The sequence below is a fragment of the Penicillium argentinense genome (genome assembly GCF_028826775.1).
Source record: "Penicillium argentinense strain IBT 30761 chromosome Unknown utg000002l_segment0_segment0, whole genome shotgun sequence".
Taxonomy (NCBI): Eukaryota; Fungi; Ascomycota; class Eurotiomycetes; order Eurotiales; family Aspergillaceae; genus Penicillium; species Penicillium argentinense.
Genome location: NW_026622661.1, coordinates 1,018,075 through 1,045,083, shown reverse-complemented (window position 1 = coordinate 1,045,083; position 27,009 = coordinate 1,018,075). Strand labels below are relative to the sequence as shown.

General features: G+C 53.4%; 7 protein-coding genes across 7 annotated transcripts; 5 read left to right on the top strand and 2 right to left on the bottom strand.

Annotated features, from left to right (window-relative positions):
• Positions 1–950: 950 nt before the first annotated feature.
• On the top strand, positions 951–4,922 carry N7532_001259 (inositol polyphosphate kinase VIP1; the record flags this gene model as incomplete). Its single annotated transcript, XM_056613753.1, has 3 exons — positions 951–3,387; positions 3,449–4,784; positions 4,838–4,922. 3 exons carry the CDS (start codon positions 951–953, stop codon positions 4,920–4,922), a joined length of 3,858 nt encoding a protein of 1,285 aa, XP_056478794.1.
• Positions 4,923–5,410: 488 nt separating this feature from the next.
• On the top strand, positions 5,411–6,781 carry N7532_001258 (diacylglycerol/lipid kinase family protein; the record flags this gene model as incomplete). Its single annotated transcript, XM_056613752.1, has 1 exon — positions 5,411–6,781. The coding sequence occupies one exon, from the start codon at positions 5,411–5,413 to the stop codon at positions 6,779–6,781; it is 1,371 nt and encodes a 456-aa protein (XP_056478793.1).
• A 342-nt stretch (positions 6,782–7,123) lies between these two features.
• On the top strand, positions 7,124–8,143 carry N7532_001257 (uncharacterized protein; the record flags this gene model as incomplete). Its single annotated transcript, XM_056613751.1, has 2 exons — positions 7,124–7,314; positions 7,420–8,143. 2 exons carry the CDS (start codon positions 7,124–7,126, stop codon positions 8,141–8,143), a joined length of 915 nt encoding a protein of 304 aa, XP_056478792.1.
• A 32-nt stretch (positions 8,144–8,175) lies between these two features.
• On the top strand, positions 8,176–10,374 carry N7532_001256 (lipase ROG1 family protein; the record flags this gene model as incomplete). Its single annotated transcript, XM_056613750.1, has 1 exon — positions 8,176–10,374. The coding sequence occupies one exon, from the start codon at positions 8,176–8,178 to the stop codon at positions 10,372–10,374; it is 2,199 nt and encodes a 732-aa protein (XP_056478791.1).
• Positions 10,375–10,484: 110 nt separating this feature from the next.
• N7532_001255 (inositol monophosphatase family protein) lies at positions 10,485–11,507 on the bottom strand (the record flags this gene model as incomplete). The annotated part of the gene is made up of 3 exons (XM_056613749.1): positions 10,485–11,160; positions 11,227–11,308; positions 11,390–11,507. The coding sequence occupies 3 exons, from the start codon at positions 11,505–11,507 to the stop codon at positions 10,485–10,487; spliced, it is 876 nt and encodes a 291-aa protein (XP_056478790.1).
• A 363-nt stretch (positions 11,508–11,870) lies between these two features.
• Positions 11,871–19,802, top strand: N7532_001254 (transcription factor IIF subunit TFG1; the record flags this gene model as incomplete). Its single annotated transcript, XM_056613748.1, has 17 exons — positions 11,871–11,891; positions 11,953–11,998; positions 12,060–12,163; positions 12,232–12,345; positions 12,423–12,532; positions 12,589–13,222; positions 13,566–14,320; positions 14,423–14,481; positions 14,562–14,917; positions 14,985–15,344; positions 15,404–15,557; positions 15,615–16,125; positions 16,179–17,010; positions 17,377–18,894; positions 18,961–19,248; positions 19,315–19,507; positions 19,570–19,802. 17 exons carry the CDS (start codon positions 11,871–11,873, stop codon positions 19,800–19,802), a joined length of 6,288 nt encoding a protein of 2,095 aa, XP_056478789.1.
• A 732-nt stretch (positions 19,803–20,534) lies between these two features.
• N7532_001253 (tetrafunctional fatty acid synthase subunit FAS1) lies at positions 20,535–26,869 on the bottom strand (the record flags this gene model as incomplete). Its single annotated transcript, XM_056613747.1, has 2 exons — positions 20,535–21,002; positions 21,077–26,869. 2 exons carry the CDS (start codon positions 26,867–26,869, stop codon positions 20,535–20,537), a joined length of 6,261 nt encoding a protein of 2,086 aa, XP_056478788.1.
• Positions 26,870–27,009: the final 140 nt, after the last annotated feature.

The window sequence follows — 27,009 nt, the reverse complement described above, 5'->3', positions numbered from 1 at the left end:
TATGTCAAGCAATATTAACTGAAGAGCCGGCCATACATTTCGGATGAATAGCGATTTGAAGAGGCGACTGTGTTATCTCTCGGTTCTTTTCTGTCCTTGGGAGGTCTTTGCTTTTTTTTTTTTTTTTTTTACCGTACTTCGCGACCTCCGCGGCGGAGAGCTCCAGACCGCCTTCCGTCCTGATTTTACTAGTATCCTAATGCAGTACAAGAGAAAAATACTAGTTACACTAGTCGTGCCACTTAACTAAGGAATCTACATATTAGTTATTTTACTGGGTGATTTGAGTATGAGTAGGTCTATGGTGCAACACCGATTGTAGTATCCACTTGAACTAACAAGTGTACCTGCAGTAGTAGACGGTCGATTGAGTGTAACTGCCGGGCTAACTGTGAGACTGATTGTGGCAGTGTGTAGGCCCTAAAATCCAGGGCCAAGGGTGGTATTGGGTGTCGAGATTTGACTGTTGCTGTTTCATGATATATATTGAGGAATACTACTATGTGTAACAAGATATGCCCGTTCTTTGACCCAAATAATCATAGAAACCAACCTCGACAACAAGCGTCCATCATACCAGAATTTTGAAACTGATACGGGAGAGCAATATGACTACAGACCATACTTCAACAGACAGGGGGCGCCCCTTTTAGTAGTCCGGGGTGTCCCTTGAGATTGTCTTTTGTGAGGAGCCGCCCCGCGCCTGCCGGAATGGGCGATCCCGCCTGGAAACCGAAAATCGAAACAAGTCCGGTCTCCGTCCAGCGATTCCTCCCCAATGCTTCTGCTCGCCCGGTCGCCCTCCACACAAGGGTAATTGGTGAGCAATCGCACAGCGAACACTCTTGACTTTAATCTTCGCTCGTTTCACCTCCCCGACCCCTCCGCTACTCACCCCTCCACGCCGTGATCTAGCCCCCCCTTCCCCACCCTCCAGGTGCCTCACCGACATGGATGCCGACAATGACCAGAACAGCAGCGCTCTGGGCAGCAAGGAGTCGTCAAAGGGTATATTGGACAGCTCCCGGTCGCCGGTCCCACCCATGGATTTGAATCAGAGAGACCAACCAGTCGTGGATGGATCGATAAAACCGCAAGCTCAGCCCAGTCACGGCCACATGAAGCCGCACAAGCCTGATGCGACCCAGGATCTGCGCTCTGCTCCTTTGCTCGGAAATTTGACTCGCTCATCTAGCCGTGCACCGCGGAGATTCAGTGGGAGCACAGCAGCGAGTACCGCAGCCAGCTCTATCAGCGAGATAGACCAACCCGCCGCTCCAAGGCCTTGGAGGATCGGAGTTTGTGCCTTGGATGTCAAAGCACGGAGCAAGCCAAGCCAGAACATCCTCACCCGGCTCCAGTCCAAAGGCGAATTCGAGGTCATAGTTTTTGGCGACAAGGTCATCTTGGACGAGGCCGTGGAGAACTGGCCGGTGTGCGATTTTCTAATTGCTTTTTTCTCGGATGGGTTCCCTCTGGACAAGGCGATCGCATACGCTAAACTGCGGAAACCATACTGTGTCAATGACCTCCCCATGCAGAAGGTGCTATGGGATCGCCGATTGTGCCTGATGATTCTGGACCAGATGGGCGTCCCGACTCCTAAGAGGCTGGAAGTGAATCGCGACGGCGGACCGGTATTGGAATCCTCCGAACTCGCTCAACACATCTACCGATTGACGGGCGTGAAGTTGGAAGGCCCTGAGGACGGGACCGGAGGCGGAGCCCCTAGAACACAGAAAGTGTCCATGTCCGAGGACGGAGAAGCTTTGGTGGTGGATGGAAAGGTTTTTCGAAAGCCCTTCGTCGAAAAGCCAGTGAATGGCGAAGATCACAACATTCACATCTACTTCCCCAACGACCAACAGTACGGAGGTGGAGGACGCAAGCTCTTCCGCAAAGTTGGCAACAAAAGCTCGGAATACGATCCCAATCTTTCCGTGCCAAGGTCAGTCACAGAGACGGAGACTAGTTATCTCTATGAGCAATTTCTGCGGGTGGATAATGCCGAGGACGTCAAGGCCTACACTGTAGGACCAGACTTCTGCCACGCGGAAACGCGGAAGTCTCCCGTGGTGGATGGGCTAGTTCGTCGAAATACCCATGGCAAAGAGCTTCGATATATCACCAAACTGAGCAAGGAAGAAGCCACGACCGCTTCCAAAATCTCTAATGGATTTGGGCAGAGGATCTGCGGCTTTGACATGCTGCGCGTGGGCGACAGAAGTTATGTCATCGATGTAAATGGATGGAGTTTTGTCAAGGACAATAACGACTACTATGACAAGTGTGCCAAAATCCTTCGCGATACCTTCATGATCGAGCGGCGCAAGGCCGATGGGTCATTGGAAGCTTCAGAGCCCCCATCGCCAGACATGGGCCCTTCCAGAAGAAGTACAGCAGGCTCTCATCGACAGGCATTGAAGACTTTGCTCAAATCGCCCAGCACATCCAGGCTATACGGTGCTCAGAATTCCCACAAAGCTCATGAAACAGCCTTGTCCGATGTTTCGACAACCACTCCTTCACTTGCATCTTCCTCCGGCCTCGAGAGCGCTGATACAGCCGCTAGCATCAACAACTTGGCCTCCCGAGATGGCCGCTCTGATTCTCGCGGGTACAGTCCCAACAACACAAAATCCCCTGCGCTATCGCTTCACCATGCCAACGAAGAAGCTCCTCCACCACCTCTTCCTGCCTCTAAGCATTCATGGAAACTGAAAGGAATGGTGGCTGTTATACGGCATGCGGATCGTACTCCGAAACAAAAGTTTAAATTCACTTTTCACAGCCAGCCTTTCGTCGATCTTCTGAAAGGTCATCAGGAGGAGGTGGTGATCAAGGGGGCCGGAGCATTGTCCAGTGTTTCTGATGCTGTCAAGATTGCCATGGAAAAAGGACTGGAGGATATGGAAAAGTTGAAACTGCTTCGTACTTCCTTGGAGAAGAAGGGTGGATGGCCTGGAACCAAAGTCCAGATCAAGCCCATGTTCCGGAAGCGAAGACCCGAAGAAATGCGCGAGCAGAGCTCTTCCTCCACGGCGACCCCCACGGCCCCATTAGGCGAGGCGGGTTATGGAGAACAGGAACCAATGTCTCCGATAGCTGCAGAAGCCACTTCGGAGAGCGAAGCCCTGCGGAGGTCTCAGACGCGCAGTGACTCTATGTCCGGTCCGACCTTCTCTCGATTTTCTGCGGTTGAGAATGATTTGATTCTGGATAAACTACAACTTGTCATCAAGTGGGGTGGGGAACCGACACATGCTGCTCGCTATCAGTCGCAGGACCTTGGACTTAACATGCGAGATGACCTGAAGTTGATGAACAAAGAGGCTCTCAATAATGTCCGACTCTTCACCAGCTCGGAACGAAGAGTGAGCACGAGTGGTGAGTGACTTTCCGCCGGAAGTTGCATATTCGTTCTGCATTCGCTAACAACTAGGATCAGCACAAATCTGGGCTTGTTCATTCCTCGACCAGAAAGAAATTCCCGAAGGGTTTTTACAAGTTCGAAAGGACCTGCTCGATGACTCAAATGCTGCAAAGGATGAGATGGATAAGGTCAAGAAGAAGCTTAAGCTGCTTTTGAGAGAGGGCTCTGCGCCTTCGCAATTTGCATGGCCCAAAGACAGCAATATACCCGAGCCATCTGTCGTCTTGGCCACAGTGGTTGAGTTGATGAAATTTCACCGGAGTGTCATGCGCCACAACTTCAAGAAACTGGCGGATAGCTCCAGTACCGCACCAAATTTTGCCAAGAACCCAGATGAAAACAACTATGTCGATCTGCAATCCGAGAGTCTTGAGATCTCCAACATCCAGGGACGTTGGTGTGCCGGAGAGGACCCACGACTTTTCAAGGAACGATGGGAAAAGCTCTTTGCCGAGTTCTGTGACACAGAAAAGGTGGACCCGAGTAAGCTTTCCGAGTTATACGATAGCATGAAGTTCGACGCTCTACATAACCGCCAATTCTTGGAATGGGTTTTCATGCCTCCGGACAATGATCGCGAGGATGATGATGAATGCAGCCTCAAAGGCAAGGGCTCGGCCAAATCTGACTCGGCTTCTGACGGAAAACTCGGGTCCGACGTTTCCATGGAGAAGACCGACGAGCGAGCTGAGAATCAGACATTTGCCCACCGACTGGGACTGAAGAAGCGACTTCATGTGCCGGAGTCGTTGCCACACCTTCGTGCACTCGACGAATCGTACGACCATTATTTCAAGCTCTTCCCGGGTTCTAACTCCAGCAAATGCAAGATGGATGAGCGTCTCTCTAAACTTCGAGAGCTGTACAAATTGGCAAAGGTGTTATTTGACTACGTGACGCCTCAGGAATATGGCATCACGGACAGCGAAAAATTGGAGATTGGCCTCCTCACCTCGCTTCCCCTTCTCCAAGAGATTGTTCACGACCTGGAAGAGGTCCAAGCCTCTGAAGATGCAAAATCCTTCTTCTATTTTACAAAGGAGTCTCACATCTACACACTCATGAACTGCATTTTGGAGGGTGGCATACAGACCAAGATTGCTCGCAGCGCCATCCCAGAGCTCGACTACCTCTCTCAGATTTGCTTCGAGCTCTACGAGGCCCGAGATAGCGAGTCGGATGTCAATTCCTACTCCATTCGGATTTCCATCAGTCCGGGCTGCCACGCTTTCGACCCGCTTGATGTGCAACTCGACTCCCGGCACGCCATCGGTTGTGCCCCGCGCCGTAGCCTGACTGCGCATCAAGACTGGAAAGAGGTGATTGAGACATTGAAGGCCAAGTTTGATACGTAAGTTATTCTCCATCCGTTACATATGCGCTTCATTCTGACTATTGGTGCAGAGTCAAACTCCCAAAATCATTCATTGCCGTCAATTTGAGTGACAAACACCTTGCCCCCCAGCCCGACGAACAGCAGAGCCCATGATTGCCTCTCCTTCAGGGCACTTGAATAGACGACTCCTTATTGATTAAATTTCATGGTTCGACTGGGATCATCGAACCCAATTTTGCCCGTTTTGTACCAATAGCTGTATATTTATCCGCTTGCTTTTTCCTATTTTCTCTTGTTCAGTCCCGTGTCATCATTGTACACTAGGGTTCCCAAGGTGGGGGGGGGGGTACTCTCAACGTGGGGCATGTAGTACAGGATATGTCTGCGACTTGTTCTGACGAAATAAAATAGATGCACTCGAAAATCAACATATGTTTTTGACTAAATTCCTTGGGCACCGGAGTGTGGGGTATATAAAAGAATCGCGCTGGTGCGAGAAGTCATCACTGTTCTCTCCGCGTCCAGCTGGGGCACCTCAACCCCACTGCTTATCAATTGTCCAGTGCTTAGACAATGGATTCGGCCCCAATGTGCCTATGCACCCGCCCAACTTTCAGTCCCCGGTCACACCGGTCAGCAAAATGCCAGCTGAACCCACGGATCGCCAAGCAGAAATCGTGGCGACGGAAGAAGGGGTGCTCAAATGGGCTTGCACCGGGATTGAAGGCCAATTGAATTTCGAAGACATCGTTTGCGCGGTGCCAAACCCAGAGCGTCGGCCAGGTTGTCGTGTGTTGTTCCTGGACAAAAATGGAGGCACAGGCGAAGATTCGTCTATACGCCTGGCCACGATCAACATACCGTCAATTCCCGTGGCTCTGACTTCATTCCTGGCCGAGATCCCGATCCATCTCCGATGTGGAGAGCCCGTTCAAGTGGTGATATCGACTCGATCCGGCACTGGAACAGCCCGGGCCGTCTTCCAGGACCTCCTACGACCATTTCTGAGGAACCTGAGTGTAGATTACCGGGTTTATGAAACACAATCGGCCCAAAGCATCCTCGAGCTCTCTCAATCGCTGTTTTTGAGCCGGGCTTCTACTGGAGTGCCCCAGACGATCATCCTCCTGTCTGGCGATGGAGGGCTCATCGACATTCTGGATGTGTTTTCCAAGTCCAAGGATGCAATTCGGGCAGCCCCCACTCTTGCTTTGATTCCATGCGGGACTGGCAACGCCATGGCTAGCTCCATGGGCTTACGATCCGGTCCAGCCTCTGGCCTTGCGCCGTTACTTCGGGGACAACCGATTCCCCTTCCGACTTTCACTGTAAAGCTTTCCCCTGGGAGTCAGATGGTGACCGACGAAGGGAAGGGACGGGTATCTATTGAGCCTGGCGCCGAATCTGATACTGCCACGCATCACACCATGTATGGAGCCGTGGTAGCCAGCTGGGGTCTCCACGCGGCCCTGGTGGCTGACAGTGATACAACCGATTATCGTAGATTCGGATCGGAGCGGTTCAAGATGGCGGCTAAGGAGCTGCTGTATCCATCCGATGGCTCCGAGTCCCATCGATTCCGGGGCCAGATTACCATGACGACGACTGCCTCCGATGATGACGCCGATCTAGATCTACGCTCGGAAACGGTCGCAGAGAACGAGCACATGTATGTACTTGCTACCCTTGTGCCCAGGCTGGAGAAGGATTTCCTGATCTCGCCCGACTCGGTGCCTTTGAGTGGAAAGATTCGATTTCTACGGTTCGGTCCTCAGTCACCAGAAGAAGCGATGCGTCTCATGACATTGGCGTACCAGGGTGGCCAGCATGTGCGCGAAGAGTCCGTTACCTACCGGGAGGTTGAATCACTTCGGATCGATTTCCAGGAGGAATTGGAACGATGGAGAAGAGTCTGCATCGATGGGAAGATTGTCGTGGTTGAGAAGGGCGGTTGGATAGTGCTCTCCAAGGAGCCGCGGCAGCTCCTGTGTGTACTCCAGTCGGGACCGTGATAGCTCTGAGACATAGATAGTTGATATATCGCCGTTTCAACAGGGACGTCAAGTGCAGAAGGGAGAGCCACCGCAAATCCAACCACACCTGCCTTAGATACTGGTGAATGCAGCCGTAGGACGCCTCGGTAGCCTGTAGCATGTCCAACCCGCGCATGTTGGCGCCGATCCGCTTGTGCGGGATGACCCATCACGAGCGAAGATCAGGGCCCGTCCCGACCTCCCGGCGTTTCCCAGACATCACCCGCCTTCGTGCTCGTTTGCCCTTGTGTGTATGAATGACTCCGCACTTGTCGTCTTCGATCAACTGGCTGCGCCGGACCATGGAAGTGCTCGGATTCGATGCTGATCACGCCTCGAACCTATTCCGCTTCGCAAACCCCCGAACAAGGAGCGGTCCTCACCCGCGCTGAAGGCGCGTCTCGCTTCTACACCCTTGCTGGCTGGCGCCAAGCACCCGCGGAGGCAATTTTGGCTTCAGATATGCTGTTGGTCCACCAGACCGGCAGTGTGCGCGTCGGAGAAATCGCTAGGTAAGTTCTCTCTGCGCTTCGCCTCGTCCGAGCTCTCCGGCCGCCGTGACGGGGAATTCGGTTAAAGACCAGAGCTTGGAAGACTAATATAATTGCTATCGGCAGATATACTCTCACATACACGCCGGCAGCTGATCCGATCCTCCCAATCCCCTCAGAACTCCACGTACGAGTGAAGAATACATCCGCGATCCCCCTCCGCGCGGCCTATCTCCATGGGCCATACACCCTCTATACGGCCTGCTACCCCGCCAAATTCGACCCCAACAGCAAATACGATAGCCAGGAGTCCGAAGGATCTCCGCAATTTGAACCCTATCTGAAAGCAGGCGGGAACTGGGATGCTACGATCAAGATCCCGGCGCACTTCGGGGACTCGCATGCATTAGCGGCAGGTCGAGTTGAGCCCGGGCATGACCGAAGTGTGACCTGGGTCATCGAGATCGTATCACAGGTCATCTTCTCCAGTAGCGCGGTGGTGCACTTTGAATTGCTGGTCGGCCGTGATGCAAGGTCAATGGAATTTTTCTCAGGTGGCGGAGCGGGTATGGGGCCCCCAGGGAAATTCCATGAACATTGGCTTCCAGAAACGCGAGGACAGCAGGTCATAGCGACGAAAGGTGTATATTCAAAGTCTCTCACCGTGCACGTCGATGGCACGAGTAGTCTCTGGAATAGCCCCCCGCTCCCCTCCAAGCCGCTGTCCCAGTCCACCGAGTCTAGCACTGATGATGTTGACGGTATCGCATCGGGTCTCCAGCAACTTGGAGACTTCACTGCGACCCCGGCTCCAAAGCCCCCGAAAAAAGAATTCACCTGGTGGTACTAACGCACGGCTTGCACAGTAATCTGGGCGCGGATATGTTGTATCTCAAGGAGAGTATCGATGCCGCTATGAACAAGCCCCGGAAACGAGCCAGTGGAGGAGAAACGGGCCAGGGTGGGACTGATGATAGTGATGAGCAAATTGTCGTCCGGGGATTCTCTGGAAATGCCGCTCGTACGGAGCGTGGCATTCAATATCTTGGGAAGCGACTGGCCAAATATGTTCTACTCATGACTTATCCGGATCAACCGTACTTCCCTCTGAAGGGCCCCAAGGCAAAGCCCTTTTCTCGGCCCTTCAGTGCGCACAAGGAGCAGGCGAAGCCTTCTCTTGAGCCCCATTCACAACCAGAGACTCGCGAGGATCTCACGGACGGAGAGGATCACGCCTATCAGATCACCAGCATCAGCTTCATCGGACATTCGCTTGGGGGACTAATTCAAACATACGCCATCGCCTACATCCAAAAACACTCACCTGAATTTTTTGAGCGGATTCAACCCATCAACTTCATCGCTCTTGCGACACCCTTCCTGGGCCTCAGCAATGAGAACCCCATGTATGTCCGGTTTGCACTTGATTTGGGACTCGTGGGACGAACTGGGCAAGACCTGGGACTAAGCTGGACCGCGCCGAAAGTCCGCAGTGGCTGGGGTGCCATCATTGGAGGTCGTGGAGGCTCGGCAAAAGACCAAAGCCAGTCAGATCCTGGTGCAAAGCCTCTGTTGCGGATCTTGCCTTGCGGGCCTGCCCACGAGGTGCTTCACAAATTCCATCACCGGACACTTTACTCGAACGTCGTGAACGACGGAATTGTCCCGCTCCGGACTTCTTGTCTTCTCTTCCTTGACTGGCGAGGGCTGGAGCGGGTTGAAAAGGCGAGGCGAGGCAATGGTTTGGTGGGAACAATGGCTGAATGGGGCTGGGCCGAATTGACCGGGGCCAATTCCAAGTCCCCAAGACTGCCTCGCTCGGGCGACATGCCAGAACTGAGTGGTGGAGACGGTACGTCTGCGTTGCATGGCCATAAAGCCTTCGCGGTGGGCGGTGATTCACCCTCGCCCAGCCCGGGTCAGTTCCTTGCACAAAGCCAACATCAACATCAACAGGGGCTTCCTTCTCAGAACCACAATCACTATACAGGCGAGACCGGCCCAAGGGAGAATGCCTCAGAAAACAGCTCGGGGCCATTGAGCAGCTTCCTGTCCCTGTTTCGGCCCAAGGAAGCTAAATTAGAGCCCAAGCAGACCCCCAGTGGCAAGCATTCCAAGATCTATAAACGAAGCCAGACACTAGGATCTTTTGACACCCATGAGACACCCACGCCCTCACCTGTTCGGGGTAATTCGCTGTATGAAGATGACGGAGTTTATACGCCACCGAAAACGACCTTCTTCGAGTCTGCGGGAGATCTGTTAATGCCGCCCTTGCCTCCCAGCGAGTTCATTCTGGACCCTGCTGCTCGCTCTCGCACCATTTTCCATGATCGGATCTATCATCCTGATGATATACCACCACCGATGCCTGTCAAGAGACGCACCATGGCCTTCGGCTCATCGCAAAACAAGAACTCCAAGACAGTGCCTTCTTCTGAAACACAGCTACCCTCAAGCTCGGGTGCACCCGGTAATAGTGGAGAGAGTGGACTCAAAGTCGAGGAGAAGATTGCACGAGCGTATCACCGTGATCTCTCTTGGCGCAAAGTTCTTGTTCGCCTGGAACCGGATGCCCATAACAATATCATTGTGCGACGCATGTTCACCAATGCTTACGGATGGCCTGTTGTAAAGCACCTTGTCGATACACACTTTGTCCCCTCGTCCATGGCGGAAGTAGACGACACGCTAAATCGAAATTTCGACAGGGCCAAATCCCCTAACATCGGGCCCACGAGCTCAGGCGACGAAGTGGAAGGCCAATGTGATTCTCATGCAACCAACACAGGGGGTAATCAGCAGAGCGGAGCCATTTTGCTACAAGGTGGGCGGAAGGATGACGCTGCCGGGTTGAAACTCGCACGCGAGCAACACGAGGCCTTCCCATGCGAAGATCAATCGCACGAAACGGCGAGCACTCATGCACGTTCGCATTCACATTACACGGACGTCTCTCGACAGGACTCGGCGCGTTGGACCGACCGTCAAGTGGACGAAGATGACGACTACGAATCTGGCTTGGATGAAGACGATGATGCTGGATTTCGATGGTCACCAGCGCTTCGGCCAGCCCCATAATCAGCGCGATTTGATATATAGAGATCTGTACATAATTATACCTAGGTCGTTGGACATACCCTGTAATTTATTATACCATGGCACGCTCACCCCGACCCTCTGTCTCGTGGTCAGTAGGTTAATGTGCCCTGAATATAACTCCAGAACTCCTCCACAATCCCCTTCTGCCCTGCTGATGGAGCCCCCCGGACAGCAAGATATTTCCTCCCATCCAGACTCGTCTCCCAACCCCCCGGATTTCCATCAACCATAATTCCCCCTGCTTCAGAAAGAATTACCCATCCAGCACAAACATCCCATTCCCAGCAACCGCCCTCCCAATATAGATCCAGGGTCCCTTCAGCAACCGCACAAATATTCAGCGCTGCGGACCCCATGCTCCGAAATGAGCGAACCATCGCCCCGCCATCTTCCTTTGCCTGGCCCAGCTTCTCAAAGGTTCGAACTTTGGTCTCCCAGTTGGATCCTCTGCGATCGGATCCCCATTCAATACTGATGAGCGCATTGGACAGTCCAGACAACGGTTCCACGTGGTCTCCCTTCAGAGGTAGGCGAGTCTCATGGTTCAGGAATGCGCCTTGTCCTTTGATGGCGGAGTAGAGAGCCTTCGTTGAGGGATTGTAGACAACGCCGACGGTGGGTATTCTGTTCACTGCAAAGCCCAGGGAAACACAGGCGCAGGGAAAGCCGTGGACAAAATTGACTGTACCGTCAATCGGGTCCACGATAAATGTCGGAGCATCCGTTAGGGGCCTCGCAGGATCGTAGGTTTCTTCGCCATGGAAGCTGGGGGACAGCATCCGGATCAGATCGGGTGTATGCGCAGTGACGATGATGAGAATGAGAACCTACGCGTAATCGGGGTACTTTTCCTTCAATGAGGTAGAAATCATGTTCTCAACTGCACGGTCATATTGCGTTACGAGGTCGGCACCTGAAAAGGTCAGATCAGTTGAATCTCTGTCTTTTCTATGGTATATCCCCTCTTTGGGCGCTGTCGAACCAGCGTACGTACTGTTTTTCTTTGAGCCTGGGCCACTTGTGTCCGGCAAAGCATTGTTGATGATCTCACCAGCCTTGAAGGCGAGTGAAACAAGAAAGTCATGGATCTCGTTGAGATTAGGTTCTGTCATTCTAAATATAAAGGTGGTGTTGGGAGGGGTGAAGACGGTTGGAGTGAAATCCCGGGAGGGGGGGGGGGGTAGGGTGGTTGACTAGGACCGCCCGTGCTAAGTAAGTAGACGCCCGGCATATCTCTTATTTTTCCAGGAAATACCATTCTGTGCAGAGATGTGATCAACTGTGGGGATTAATATGACAGCAAATCAAAATCGACCAGATCAAGTCCATTGGACACCATTAACCTGCGAATTGTCCAAGAATTGGAGGATCGTGGTATAGAAGAGCGCCCCGCGGTGACGTCGGAATCTCCCCACTTCGGTTCTTTTCTGCGGCAGAAAAAAAAGTTGCGACTTTCATTTTGCACATCGCCCAAGATGCCCACTGAACTCGAGGAGGTAGGCCGATACGTTCACTCTATGCTTGCTGCAGTTTCAGCTGACTTGGATTTTCTTATAGCTGGTGGAATTTCTCCACCACGGCAACACCCAGATTCGACAGATCGGTACGCATGCCCAGGACTACCAGCCTCGACTCCAACCCACGCCGCATACTCACTGTTGCAGCCTGTGAGAACCTCGTGGGATTCTCCACAGCCCAACCTAGCCTGTTCAAGCGTCAGCAATTACTCCCTGTGCGCGACCTGAAGCTGTTGGCTCGCGACTATACTGTGCGTCCAGTCCCCCAGTCAAATCCCTCGATCGGCCACATTAATGATTGCGCCACTTTCATGTATAGCCCATTGCGAAGAATGCCTTGACCATTCTGATTAATCTCTCCAGCGATGAAGAGGTTTTAAAAAATCTGGCCGAGGATGACGACTTCATCGAAACATTGCTCTTCAAATTAACGGTATGTCGATCCACATCACTGCATACAAAAATATTTTATATTCATAGAGCTGACATTGGTGACCGGGTCCTTCGCAGAGTATAAAAGAGCCCAATGCCGACGAGTTCGCGACTCTCCTGGCAAACCTCGCCAAGTCTGATGCGCTACAGAAGTTGCTTTCAGTAAAGCGCCGGGTGCCCGAGGGCGTGTCCAGTTCCGCGAATGCCATCGACCAGCTAATGGACTGCTTCGTGAAGGGTGCAGAGGGGGGCTCAACAAGAACGCCAACTTTGACTACCTGTCCTATTTCTTCGCCGATCTTTCACAAACCGAAAAAGGCCGCAGCTACTTCACCACACGCCAGGAATACGACAGCGTGGTGCCCATTACCAAATTGACCGTCTTCACCGAACATAAGAGCGATATCCGCCGGAAGGGCGTGGCCTCCACCATCAAGAATGTGGCCTTCGACGTTCCCTCACATCCAATGCTTTTTGACGAAGATGCCGCCAATCTCCTCCCTTACCTCCTGCTCCCCATCACTGGCCCCGAGGAATACCCCGACGATGAGATGATGTCAATGCACCCGGATCTTCAGCTGCTGGGGCCGGATAAGAGGCGCGACAGTGACAACACGATCATCACGACCCACCTGGAGACTCTTCTTTTGTTGACCACGACCCGGGAAGGTCGAAACCTCATGCGCGAGGTGAAAGTGTACCCTGTTATCCGAGAATGCCACTTGCACGTGAACGATGAAGGAGTTAAGGAAGCTTGTGACCGACTGGTTCAAGTGCTGATGCGCGATGAGGAGGGCGAGGGACAGCAGACTGAGGCTAGTCTGGCGAAGGCGCAGGCGCAGCTAGAAGCACCGCCAGCGGCGGACGAGGACCAACAAGTGACGGAGCTGTTCTAGGCCGTAAATGGCGAAAAGTAGTAGAGTTGAACAACATATATAGAGTAAATATGTGCCATAGATATATACTTGTACCACTCGGGATTGGAACGAACCTCGAGTTTCGTGTATGGCGTCCCGTAAAAGAGCGCTAGGAAAAGCCTCCTTCCCTAAACCCGTATGAGCATGTCCTGGGCGGTTCAATACTGAAGGATGCCACAATCGGCCGCCTTAACCAGATTCCAGAGCTTCGTGGCTCTAGTGGGGCCCCCACCAAATCTCTCACGCAAAAGCCGGGCTCACTTCACGACAGACTACAGACGACAGACAACGGCATCGGACCTAGTCGACTCGAAAGCGCACCTTGGTCTCCTGGCACCTACTTAGATTCCTCGTCATCATCACGGACATTCCGCTGCAGACGCGGAGGCGGTCTCCGCCAGGCGAAAGGCCTCACGAAGTCGGCAACCGCGACGACGGCAACTGCGACGGCGGCGACCTCGACAATCTCCCCAACGATGGATGCGGCGATTCGCACTCCGACGTGAACTCGCCCCATCGGTCCCTCGCCCAGCGCCTCGGGACCTTCATGTCGCGCGCCCCGCTCATCCGTTCCTCGCGCGCGTTGGGCTCCTCGTCCTACGGAGCGGTGCGCATTCCGCAGGACCCTGACTCCGAAGGCGAGGCCAGTTCGGCCGTGATTCGAGCGAACGGACACAAGGGAGCTCGCGGATCAGGATCAGGATTCCAGTCACAAACGGAGCGAACCAGCTCCGAGAGCTGCACCGAGGGCCCTTCCGACAATGGACAACGGCAGCCAGAGACTAGACGGTCACACTCGTCGGGCCGACGAAGAAGCAGTGGCTGGCATAGGAGAGAGGGCCGGAATCGCAATCGTCGACCTTCGTCTGCCACTTCAGATGTTGGTATGGGCGCCGATTCCAAATATTCCTTTGCAACAGGCCTCGCGGTGCCTGGTAATCCAGTAATGCAAGAAACGCCGGCATCGTCGCCGTATATCACCAGTGACGAGGAAGATAGCCTCGATCTTGATGGAGAAGATACGAAATCATCAGAGGAGGACCCTCCGGATAATTCGCCGTAAGTGGAAATGGCCGTTGGCTGCCCATGGCGCCCGTGTTTGCCATGCTGCAGCAACCCTGACGAACCAGCTGATTGCTAATTTTAGTCGTAACACTACAGTTATGCACAAGTGCGAGCCATAGTACCGGCAACAGATAATATTTCGCTTTCAATCAATAGTATGTACTACTCCTTGTTGCCCTCATTCCGATCCTTGTCATCGCTCGCAAGTGCGTCGATATCTAATAATTGCCTGTAGCCCCCCGCATGTGGATTCTTTCTTTGCTTTTTTCCTTGTCAGGGTCGGCCGCCAATCTCTTCTTTTCTCTTCGCTACCCCAGCGTTGCCATAACGCCGATCATCGCGCTTGTTCTCGTCCATCCGCTGGGCAAGTTCTGGGATGCCCTGCTGAAAAGAACCGGCGACCCCTTGGAGGTCTTTGAAAATGGTACTCTGCACCATCGTGAATTACTCTCAGGCGAGATCGATGCGCCGGAGATCAATTGGCTATCCAGAATGCGACTCTGGCTCGGCCAGGGTCGTTGGAACGAGAAAGAACACGCATGTGTCTATATCAGCAGCAATGTCTCCTTTGGGTTTGCCTTTGCAACGGATGTGAGTATTTAAAGTCTCGTCACCGAATAATGCTGTTATTTTAGTAACTGACTCGAAACATAATAAGGTGATTGTGGAGCAGCATAAGTTTTACCAGCAAGAGGTCCCGATCATGTATCAGCTCCTACTCATCATCTCCACTCAAGTGCTTGGATACGCATTTGCCGGCCTAACCAGACGTTTCCTTGTGCGACCATCGGCCATGATCTGGCCAGGCACTCTGATGTCGACGGCCATGTTCTCGACCATGCATAAGACTGCCAACAAGAAGGCAAATGGCTGGAGTATTTCTCGGTACAAGTTCTTCATTGTCGTCTGGGGCGCTGCTTTCCTCTGGTATTTTATCCCAGGTTTGCTCATGCCAGCATTGAGTTATTTCAACGTGATCACCTGGTTTGCTCCAAAAAATGTTGTGGTCTCCAACCTGGTACGAAAGGCCTCTTTCCTCGCATACCGCTTCATCTTTACTGATTGGCAATTTTTAAGTTTGGAGTTGCTTCGGGTCTTGGAATGTTTCCATTGACTTTTGACTGGGCACAGATTGCGTACATTGGATCTCCACTACTGACGCCTTGGTGGGCAGCAGCCAACATTGTGACCGGTTTGGTGATTGTCATCTGGGCCATTGCTCCAATCATGTGTAAGTTCTGACCCATCGGTTCTGGTGGGTACTTAATTTGGCTGATGATTTGTGAAGACTATAAAAATGTGCTCTTCACCTCCTACATGCCTATTCTGTCTGCAGCAGTCTTCGACAACACCGGACATCCCTATAACGTGAGCCGGATTCTGACCTCCGATTTTCTGTTCGACAAAAAAGCCTACGATGAATATTCTCCCGTGTATCTGCCCATCACTTATGTACTGTCCTATGGTGTACAATTTGCGGCCCTGACATCGTTGGTAACCCACACCGTCTGTTGGTATGGTAAAGACATCTGGCAACAGACCCGAAAAGCCTTTGAAGAGCGTCGGGAGCTACCGGGCATGGAGACCTACCAGCCCTTGCAAACAGATCAACGACGTTCTTCCACTCACCACAGCCAAGAGGCGTCCGGGGATAGCTCGCGCGATACCAATCGGGAGATGCCTTTGGGCATGGAAGATGTCCATTGCCGCCTAATGAGACGCTACGAAGATGCCCCGCTCACTTGGTACCTTATCGTGTTGATCACGATGTTGGCTATTGCGATATACACCGTGGAACAGTGCGTATCTGGGTCTTTTCTCGTATTTCTCGATCATTGCTGACTCCGCCTAGTTATCCGGTGCATCTGCCATGGTATGGGTTGCTTCTTGCCCTTGGTGTTACTAGCGTCTTTTTCATCCCTGTTGGCATCATAATGGCTGTCACGAATCAACACAGCAGCCTTTACCTAATATGCCAGCTTCTCTGTGGTATTGTCTTCCCCGGAAGACCGGTCGCGAACATGATTTTCGTGACTTACTCCTACATCAGTTCCGCCCAAGGGATCAAATTTTCGTCAGATCTGAAGCTCGGCCATTACATGAAGATCCCGCCTCGTCTACTTTTTGGTGTTCAGATGATGGCAACACTAGTATCCAGCTTGACCCAAATTGGCGTTTTGAACTGGATGTTTACTCATATCCCAATGCTTTGTACTCCCCTGGCAATGAACGGCTTCAACTGTCCTATTGCGCGGGTGCACTTCAATGGGAGCATTCTCTGGGGAGTTGTTGGCCCGCAGCGCTTCTTTGGTCCCGGCGGCCTCTACCGTCCCCTTGTATGGACATTCTTGATCGGTGCAGTGGCACCACTGGGGGCCTGGGCCCTTGGAAGACGGAGCAAGAAAAATTTCTGGCGCAAAGTCAATTTCCCAATCCTATTTGGAAGCCTGAGTTGGATCCCCCCCGCAACTGGTTTGAACTTCTCCATCTGGGCGCTCGTTTGTTTCGTATTTAACTACGTGATCCGGCGCCGCAAGACAGCCTGGTGGGAGAAGTATGCAATGACTCTATCTGCGGCTTTGGACTCAGGTCTGGCATTTGCCGTCATTGTTGTATTCTTCGCATTCATTTACCCTGGTTTTGTTGATGGGTTCAAATGGTGGGGGACGGAAATTTACAAGCAGGTAAGTGTGGAAATATGTCTAAAAGAGATATGTTTACAAGGCTATTTACTGACCCAACAACTAGGGGTGCGACTGGGTTGCCTGCCCATACAAAGTATTGGAACCAGGTCAGAAATTTGGGCAATAACGGCATGGCTGATAACCCGGGTGTAAAGTCCTTATGCATTCATTCAGTTACGAGGCACGAAGATTTCATGACACCTTTTATTTATTGCTGCTGTAGTAAAATTCTTTCGGTTGTAGAAAATGAGAAGGAGACGACTGTTTTTGCATCAAAGATAAAACCCCCAGCAGTTACTTGACCTCCAGGGTCGACGAATTAGTAGAGCTGTACAATCGTGCTACGGTGAAGTCATTTCTTTGTAGCTGCGAAGGCGCCAAGCCCGCATGACTAAGCTCGTCGCTGACCTCACTTCCACTGGCGCGTCTCCTCACTCCTCTCCCCTCCCTCCTCGTTCTCTTCAACAGTGCCATCTCTTCGGCTCGATCCCCTTGTCTCTGGATCCAAGGATATTAAGATCCTGGTTTCGAGCAGACATGTCGACTCCGGTCAACCCGTCGAATGGCCGGAAGCCAACCAGCCCGAACGGACCTCCTCCGATGCGCATCCGCCGTCCCAGGCCAGCAGACCCCTTAGTTCGCCCAAAGAGAAAGCCTAAGCCCGCTGGAACTGCCCCGGGAGGAGCTGCTCCAGGGGGATCCACTGCTTCGAAAACCCTACCAACGCACCCAGCGGCCTCAAATGTTCCACCGCAGTCCCAACCAGACAGAAACCGGCTTCCCGTGAAGGACGACCACGCAGTAAACGGGTTCAGTGGTTCTCTACTCTCTGAAACATACGTTGATTATCCGGTGGTGACTACAAAACGAGCCCTGAGAGAGGGAATCAAGCATCACATTGCGCGCTTCGCAGCGAAGCGCAGTGTCGATCCTCGCGACGAGTCGCAGTTCACGCGCCCGGTTCGCCTGCATCGCCGTGATCCCCGCACTCGAACGAACGAAACAAATCCGGAGAGACTGGTCGGACCAGATGGTCAACAACTCACAGAGGCGGATCGGGAAGCCCTGGATGCAAGACGAGCAGCGCGCGAAAAAGAGCGCGCAGAGAATCTAGCTCAAATCGCGCCTTCTGTGGGATCATCAGCGAAGCGGCCGAATGCACCCAAGCAAAAGACCCAACAAGTGTACAAGTCTGATTATACACCCGAGGAAATCGCAAAGGCTCGAGTCCGGTATGAGGAGGCATTGCCGTGGCATCTCGAGGACTTCGATAATCGGAACATCTGGGTGGGTAATTACGAGGCAGCTCTGTCCGAAACCCATGCTGTTTTTTTCTTTGACAATGGAAAGGTGCGGATGATTCCTGCTGAGAAATGGTATAAATTTACTGCCAAGAGCCACTTCAAGGCTTTGACCATCGAAGAGGCGGAGAAGCACATGTCGAAGCGGATCAAAGATCCGCGATGGTTCATGGAGAAACAGGCAGAGATGAAGGAGCAAAAAGAGCTGGAACAATATGCCAAATCTCGCAAGGTCTTTGCTGGCAAACAAGGTGTCTCGGGTGGAAGAGAAGGCTTGGGGGCGGGCGAGATGGATTTTGAAGAAGATCGATTTGCCGACGATGAAGAGCACTATGATGATCTTTTCACCGAGCAGGACGAGGACGCCAAGGAAGCCGAGAAGCGAATTAAAGAAGATCAGCTCAAGGCGAATGTCTTCGATCTCAAAGACGAGAAGGACTACGAGGACGAGGAGAAACGTGAGAAGTGGGAGAAGGAAGCTCGCCACGTCCAGGGTAAGAAGATGCGCAAGGCGCTGAAGAAGCGAGAGAAGAACTACGACTACAGCAGTGGTTCGGATGCCAACCCGTACACCGATGAGGAGGTAAGACTGGTAATCACCTGCCAATCGAGTATCAGCCGCATTGACTAATTGCTTTTTGTGTTCTAGAGCTCCGATGACAGCGAGGCCGAGCGCGCTAAGGAAGAAGAAAAGAAGAATGCCGAAGAGGAAAAGAACCAAAAGGACTCGGTCTCATCAAAGGGCACCAATACTCCTTCGGGCCGTCCTAAGCACACAGATGCTCTGAAGAAATCGGCCGCGTCTCGCAAGCGCCTAGGCTCACCCACTGGCTCGGATGCCAGTGGAACAGATACGTCGCGGAAGAAGGCCAAGAACAAACACCAGTCTTCGCACCCGACTCCTCAGCCGACGTCACGACCGATTTCCCCATCGCAGGTGAGCTCCATATATTAACCTCATAAAAACCCCCAACACTGAAACTTACGCGACCGTTGGCCGCAGGCTGGCAAAAAGCGAGTCCGAAACATCCCACTCGGCGGCTCGGGCTCTGGGAGCGATGTCGAAGTTGCAGGATCCGGCGGCGAAATGAGCGAGAGCGGCAAGACGAAGAAATTGAAACTGAACCCCCCTGGTACCTCTCGAGGCGGCACACCACAAGGCTCTCGAGCTGGTAGCCCCGAGGGCGGCATGAAAGGTACGTTCTTTGTTGACCCCAATCTTCTTTCGCTATGCCTGTCAATACTAACTGTTGCCCAGGCCGTATGTCCACTCCTATTCCAGCAGGAAATCAACCATTCCCAACGCCTGCTGAGATCCATGCGGCTATTCCTGCTACTGGTATTCTAAGCACCGACCTGCTGCGAATCTTCCGTCCGCGTATTGGGGATTCGAAGGAGAATCATCGCCGGTTTATCGCTATTGTCAAGGATGTCAGTGTTTATGGAAAGGAGGATCGGATGCTGAGGCCTGGTCCGTGGAAAGATGCGTAGAACTCTGATTGAGCATGCCACACCAAGGAGCTTGAGCTATGTTTGGTCAGGATTTGAGGAGTTCTAGGGGACTTCAGCGTTATGTACCATATTGATCAAAATCCCAATGAATGTAAGCACTGCCTGGATGGCATGCTCGTCTGCATATTCTTTCTCTTACTACGGTTGGCTTGAAACCAGAGCTCACTTTCCTTATTTTTCGTCCATGTTGATTCCCTTGTTTTCGATTGATGGATGATCCAACACCGACAAGACGGAAAGTTACTAGAATTACGAAAAGATTTTATATCTATAACACTTCTTGAAGTTTCATCGGCCGTATAGGATTAGGGGTAGCAATATTACTAGGTCGATGGCTGTTCAGAAGACTGTTACGATGTAGGGGGTCAGATTGATGTATAAAAATCTATAATTCAGGCATGCATCAAATCCTACTGAAATTGGAAAGTGAGCTTTGGCCGTTATGGCCCGGCGTACTCTTACGATTATTAGATTCGATTGATTGACGACTAGGAGGCTCTACAGCTACATGCTACGCGAGTAAGTTGGCTAGTGATGATGATAACCGATTGAACGAAACGAAAACATGTACATTGAGAGTTAGCGCCAAATAGAGACGAGACATATCACATCATGACCCGACGGCGACGGGTCTTTCTATCAGAAGAACACACATTAAGACATGAGAAAAACAAACTCAAATGGTTTAGAGGGATATCACAATCGACATTATTAGGCCTTGGCAGCAGACTCGGTACCTTCCTCGTACTTCTCCCAGTTCGCCAGGATAGAAGCGATACGGGGCGAGTTGGTGAGACGGTAAACATCCTCAAAGTACTCCTTCGTAATCTCGAAAGGACGAGCAGTAACGTTGGGAATGTACTTGCCAACCAGCTTGCTGGGGTCGATGGTGGTCTTGTTGATCTTCTTGAGCAAGAAAGATCGGAAGGGCTTGACGCCAGAGCGCAGGAAGGTACTGTGGAAGGGGACGTCAATGCCCTTCAAAGGAATGGTAGCGAAACCACGCTCCAGGTTGATGGGACGGGGCTTGGCTTCGGTTTGCTTGACGCATTCCTGGATGATGCTGACCAGGTGCTCCTTCACATCTTCCAGAGACATGCTTTGCATCAGTGCGGGGATGTCGATGTTCTGAGCCTTCAGGAAGTTGAGCAGGTTGGTGAGGCAGTCCAGGGCGCGGAGCTGGAATGATGTTAGTTTTGCTTGTTCTTATGATTACAATTGCATGGCGAACAGAGAAAGAGGGGGAAACTTACATCACCAGCAGCAACGTACTGCATGTTGGCAACATTGTAGTTGACAATCTCCAGAAGCCAGCCAGTCTGCTCAGAGATGTTCTCCACAACGTACTGCAGAGCCTGCTCGTTGAAGGTCTTGGAGATACGGCTGGGGTTGACGGCACACATGGAGTAGTTGGAGCGACCCTGCTCGTCACGCTCGACGGCGACTTGCATAGTTAGACCACGATAGAACACGACCGAGACCAAGCTTTCGATGGGCATGACATCGGCCAGGGCAGCCAGAGCCGAGTATTCACCCAAAGAGTGACCAGCAAAGCTACTGTCACGCTGAACCAGACCCTTGGAGCGCATGTCCTCGAAACTGGCCTTCTCCATCAGAGTAAGAGCAGGCTGGGTGAATTGGGTGGCAGACAGCAGACCAGTGGGAGAACGGTAGGTATACGAAGCGGTAGTCTCGTCAACCTCCTTGAATATCTTCTCCGACTTGATAGAGCCATCGGCGTTGACGGACTCAAAAGTCATCGACATGTAGTTCTGGCGGATAGCCTTACCACGGGGACCACCAAAGTAGACAGTGAGTTCCTTGGGGTTGTTCTTGACAATGTCGATGATGGAGAGACCGTAGTTCTCGATGAAGTGACGGTCAGCCCGGTCCCAGACCTCCTTGGCAACAGGGCTGTTGGCATAGAGTTCCATACCCATGCCCTGCTCCTGAGAACCCTGACCTGTGAAGACGTAGGAAGTCACCGGCTGCTCAACCTCGGCCTCACCATCAAGAACCTTCTCTTCGGACTCCTTGTTGAAGGCCTCAACCTTGATGAGCTTGCGCCCAGCAATCATACCAACGTGCTGAAGCTTGACGGTAATCATGTCGTTGGGGAGCACCATACCAACCAGTGAAACGTGGAAACCACGCACACGGCCGATGTTGTTCTCAGCAGCCCAGGTCTCAACTAGACTGCGAACGGCGGCACTGCTGTACATACCGTGGGTAATGGTACCCGGGAGATTGGCGTAGCTCGAGAAGACACGCGACACGTGGATGGGGTTGTAATCACCGGAGACACGAGCGTAGGTCTCATTGGAGGCCGGGGCACGCAGCTCAAGAGCAGTCTTGCCGCTGAGCGGGATGGGGTTCTCAAAGTGGATGGGCTGCTCAATGGAGTTACCGTTGCGCTGCAGGTAATCGATTACGGGGTTACCGTGAGAAGCGCCGGCCTCATAGTCGACGGAAGCTACCTGGATGACCTCCTTGGTGGGCAGCTCCAGAAGAACCTGACCAATAGTCTGGACGTTGCTGAAGACGGTGTTGTTTCTGAAGCGGATCAGACTCTGGAGACGGAAAGTAAGGGTCTGGCCCAGAAGCTCGATATCACTCTCATCGACGCGGAACCACTCCTTGGAGCGGAGAATTGCGACGTCACGGCTGGTAGCCAGATGAACCTGCATAGGCACCTCATCCTTGCGCTGGAATGTGTTCTCGAAGTCGGTGTAGGCACCGCGGTACAAGAACTGACTGGTGACGTGCATAATGGGCTTGCCCTCACGCTTGATGGTACCGCAAACCTCAACCATCTTACCAGACTCGTTGTTGATGACAGCGTTGATCTGGGCTGTGGTGTCGAGAACATCACCAACCTTTAGGGGCTGGGCACCGGGCACCATCTTGAAGCCATTGGACAGATGAACCAGCTTCAGCAGATCACCGTCAATGGTGCGGGGGAAGATGGGCTTGGTGATGGCCTTCCAGCCAGCAACGATGGCGAAATCCATAGGAGCGAAGACCTCCTTACCGGGTCGGTCAACGAAGGCTTCACCGGTATTGCCGACAGCGTGGACGAAGTCGGCGACAGCCTGTGACGTGATGGTCTCCTGGCCACCGCTGAAAGTGGCTGTGGTAGGGGTGTCGAAGGGCACATCCTTGTTGCCGAACCAGATACGGTAGTAAAACTCCTTGATGCGGTCGTTGCGGTCACCCATGACCTCACGGATCGGGGCGTAGCCAGTCTCCGGGTGGTAAGTGAACAGGAAAGTCAGCGGAACAACGCCATTCTCGGCGGTGCGACCCTCAAACAGGGTCAGGCTGACCTGGCCGTTCTCGTTCATCTTGGCCTCGACGGTCTTGACAAGCTTGCCAGACTGGTAGGGCTCACGGACGCTGATGACGGTCTTGGCTGGATCAGTAGGGTTGGTGATCTCGACATACAGACCACCGGTGGGGGCGACGATGCGCTTCATGGGGTTGGTCTGGAAACGGTGGCCCTGAACGTAGACATCGGCCTGGAAGAGGGCGTGGCGCCAGGAGTAGGAGTCGCCGGCCAGCAGACGCAGCCACTGATCCGAATCGGGCAGAACAGCAGAGGGAGAGGAAGACAGACGGAAGCTGACCTTATTAGGCTCCTCCGAAATGGTGAGACCATCCAGCTCGGGCTCATCCTCGGGACTGGCGAGCTGACCACCGAAGTATTCAATGACAGGGATCTTCGACTTGTCACCGCCGTAGATGTCGCGAAGCAGGCCAGCGATGTGACCCTTGTGAACACCGTCTAGGATGTCCTGAACAGACTCATCCATGCTGTTGGAGAAACGCACGGCCATAGGTCCCTGCAGAATACAAGTACGGCCGACATCCTGACCAACAACGGCCTCCAGGTCCTCACTCTGCCACAGGGAGTCCTTCTTAAAGAAGTACTCAAAAGTCTCATCCAGAACGGGGACGAAGGGAACAGGCTTCTGGCCTCGGCGCTGGCAGAGAAGGATGAAGTGCTGGACATCCTGAGCGTTGATCAGCTGAGTAGCAGCCTCTGGGTATGCGGCAAGAATGTTGTCAACGGTGGGATACGGAGTGTCAAGCTCGGAGTAGCTCTGCAGGAGCGAAGCTTGACCATTGGCGGTGGTGAAACGCTCCTCGACGCGACGAAGGAAGTCACCGGTGAGACGCTTCAGCGAGTCGTCGATCCAGCGAGACTCATGGGTAACATACATGAGTTCGACCATGCGGTGAACGACCTCGGTGTAGGTCATGTCCTCCAGGTCGACAGTCTCGCCAGCAGCGTTGCGGCCGAACCACACCTTCTGGAAGTCGTCGTTGAGCTTCTTGATGATGTAGTTACGCTGCTTCTTCAGCTCCGGAACACGCTTGGCCTTGTCCAACTTGAAGATCTTCTGGTCCATCTCCTGCCAGAACAAGACACCGCGGGTAGCCAGCTTGTGAATGGGCTCACCCATCTCGGAGAGAACAGTGATGACACCACCAGCGGCGCCCTTGTAGGTCTTCTCCCATTCCTCATCGTCGACACCGGGAGCGTCTGCGATCGCCTTCTTCGCATTGTGGGAAGTGTGAGCCTCCTTGGAGATCATCATACGGCTACCGAAAAGACAGCCGTCGAAAGGCATGGGAGGGTAGCCGAACTTGGCCGACCAGTTACCAGACAGGTAGGGATAGGTATCCTCGGAGCCACCGAAACCACTGCCGGCAACAAGGACAATGTTGTCCTGCTTGCGGATACGGCTATACATCTGCAGCACGGGCTGGTGGAAGTCCTCGAAGGAATGGTGGCCACCACCACGACCTCCGGTCCACTGGAGGATGATGGGGAACTTGGGGTTGGCTTTGGCGATGTTGATGACCTGCTGGATCGCATCAACAGAGCCGGGCTTGAAAGCGATGTGCTTGATGCCCAAAGTCTCAATGTACTCGTTGGCGACTTCAATGGAGGGAACACCGGCACCAATGGTCAGACCCTCAATAGGGACACCATCCGCGCGTAGGCGGCCGATGAGAGGAATCTGCCAGGCCATAGCACGGGGGTTAACGTAGATCAGGTTGACAGTGATACCACGGCCCGGGGGGATCGCCTTCTCAATCTTGTTGATAGCGGCAGTCATAGTCTTCGCATTGTAGTAACCACCACCGGCCAATTCGACGTGGTAACCGGCATTCATAGTAGCAGCCACAAAGTCCCAGGGGACAGTGGTGGGGGTCATACCGGCAACCATGACAGGGGGAATACCCAGCAGACGACTCATCTTGGTGTCCACGTAGGTCTGGCCAGTGGAGGTCTGCACCAGACGCGGACCATGCTCCTTAACCCAGTCGGAAGCGTACTTGACCGAGTGTTCATCACGGTCAAACAGTTCGGGCTTGTAGCCAACCTCGGCATTGGTGCCATCCATCTCACCGGCCAGAACGACACGAACGCCGGTACCATCCTTGTTGCGGTTGGTCAGAACACCCAGACCCGAAATGCCACCGGGACCGAAGTCGACAATGTGAGTAGCACCGGAGAAGACGGTGGCCTGTTCCCAGTTGACGGCATCGTGGGTAATCATGCGAACCAGAGAAGGCACAGCACTCTTGTCACCAAGCTGGCGTAGATCCTCACCGGTCTTGGTGTGGAAGACAGGAATCTCGAGGGACTTGGCAGGGATATCAACATCCTCCAGGTCCTCAAGAATCCGTTCATAGGCAGAGGTGAGGTACTGGCTGTGGAAAGGAGCGGTGATAGGGAGGAAGCGGTTGACGAAGCGAACCTTACGCTCGGTGAAGGGAACACGGTTCTGATCCAGACCGGTGGGGGCCTTGACCTTGCGCAGGCGCAGGTTCAGACCGTAGAGGGATATGGGAGGACCGGTCACAACAAAGTTGCGAGCGCTGTTGACCAGGGAGATGGCAATGTGGCGATCCTGGGGCAAGTGCTGATTGGTGGCATCAATGTGTTCCTGAACCGCAGACCGGGAGAGATCGCGGATAGAGAGCATGGGGGTTGGGGTACCCTCGCCATTCTCGATCGAGTCCTGCAGGACAGAAGGGGCAATGGAAGTGCGGGGGTACGCTTGCTGACTGCGCAGACCAATCCAGAAGAGCATGGTCAAGGCATTGCGGGCAGCCTCGGCGAAGGAATCCCAGCTTGTGGCCGTAGCAATAGCGGCCGCGGTCACAACACCCTGCGAGTGACCAGTGGTACCCTTAATGCGCTCCAGCAAATCGCCAGGCTGACGGCCCAGAACCTTGCAGGTGACGGTGTAGTGAGCGAGTTGAACCAAACCGATCAGCGGCAGACTAACGGGAGCCGACACGAGGTAGTCAGTGTCGGGCTGGGCATCACGGTCTTGAAGCCAGCGGATGATATCTAGACCCTTGGGGTACTGCTTGCTCGCCTCGGGCTCGCGGGAGAGCGTTTGCAGGAGCTCCGCGGAGGAAACAATCAGGTCCTCGACGAAGGAGGGGTAGGTGGTATAGACGGCGCGCAGTTCGTCGAAGTACTCCTCGATGTTACCCTGGCCACCAAAAACGGTGTAGATACCGGCGCTTTCCTCGGACGCGGCACGGAACAAGGCCGAGTCGTAGGGCTTGGTCGGCCGGCCCGCGGCGGCTCGCCCGGCGTAGTAGGCCTCGACAACCTGGTTCTTCTTGGCGACAATGCCCGGCAGGGCGGCGGCGACAGCGTGCACGTCATTACCGCGCATGAAGGCGCGCTCAAACTCGTTCAAGACGAGCTTGAGCACCTCGAGGTAGCTACCCTGGGTATCATCCTCTCCTTCCTCGACTTCGCGTGCCACATGGCCAATGTAGCGGGCCACCAGCTCGGCGACTGAGGAGGGCTCATCATCCAGGGCCAATTCGTCTGTGGGCTCGGGTAATGATGTGGCGAAGCCGTCTTTCAATTGCGAGGCGTGGAAGTGAAGCGAGGTGGGGACGAGGAAAGAAAATTCGAGAGAGCCATGCGAGAGGATGAGGGGACGCAACGACTGAGAAGAGCGGGGGGTATTGATACCGGTCTGGGGACCGGTGGATGTGCCGTGCATGGTCGGAGGTGTATATGTGAGTCGGCAAAGATGTAACCTCGTAGATTCTCTCTCAAGAGACCCAACACGGGCTCGTCAATTGAGCTGGAAGACAGATCCTGATCAGCTGGAGGTTCCCAGAAAATAGAGCCGGTGCATGC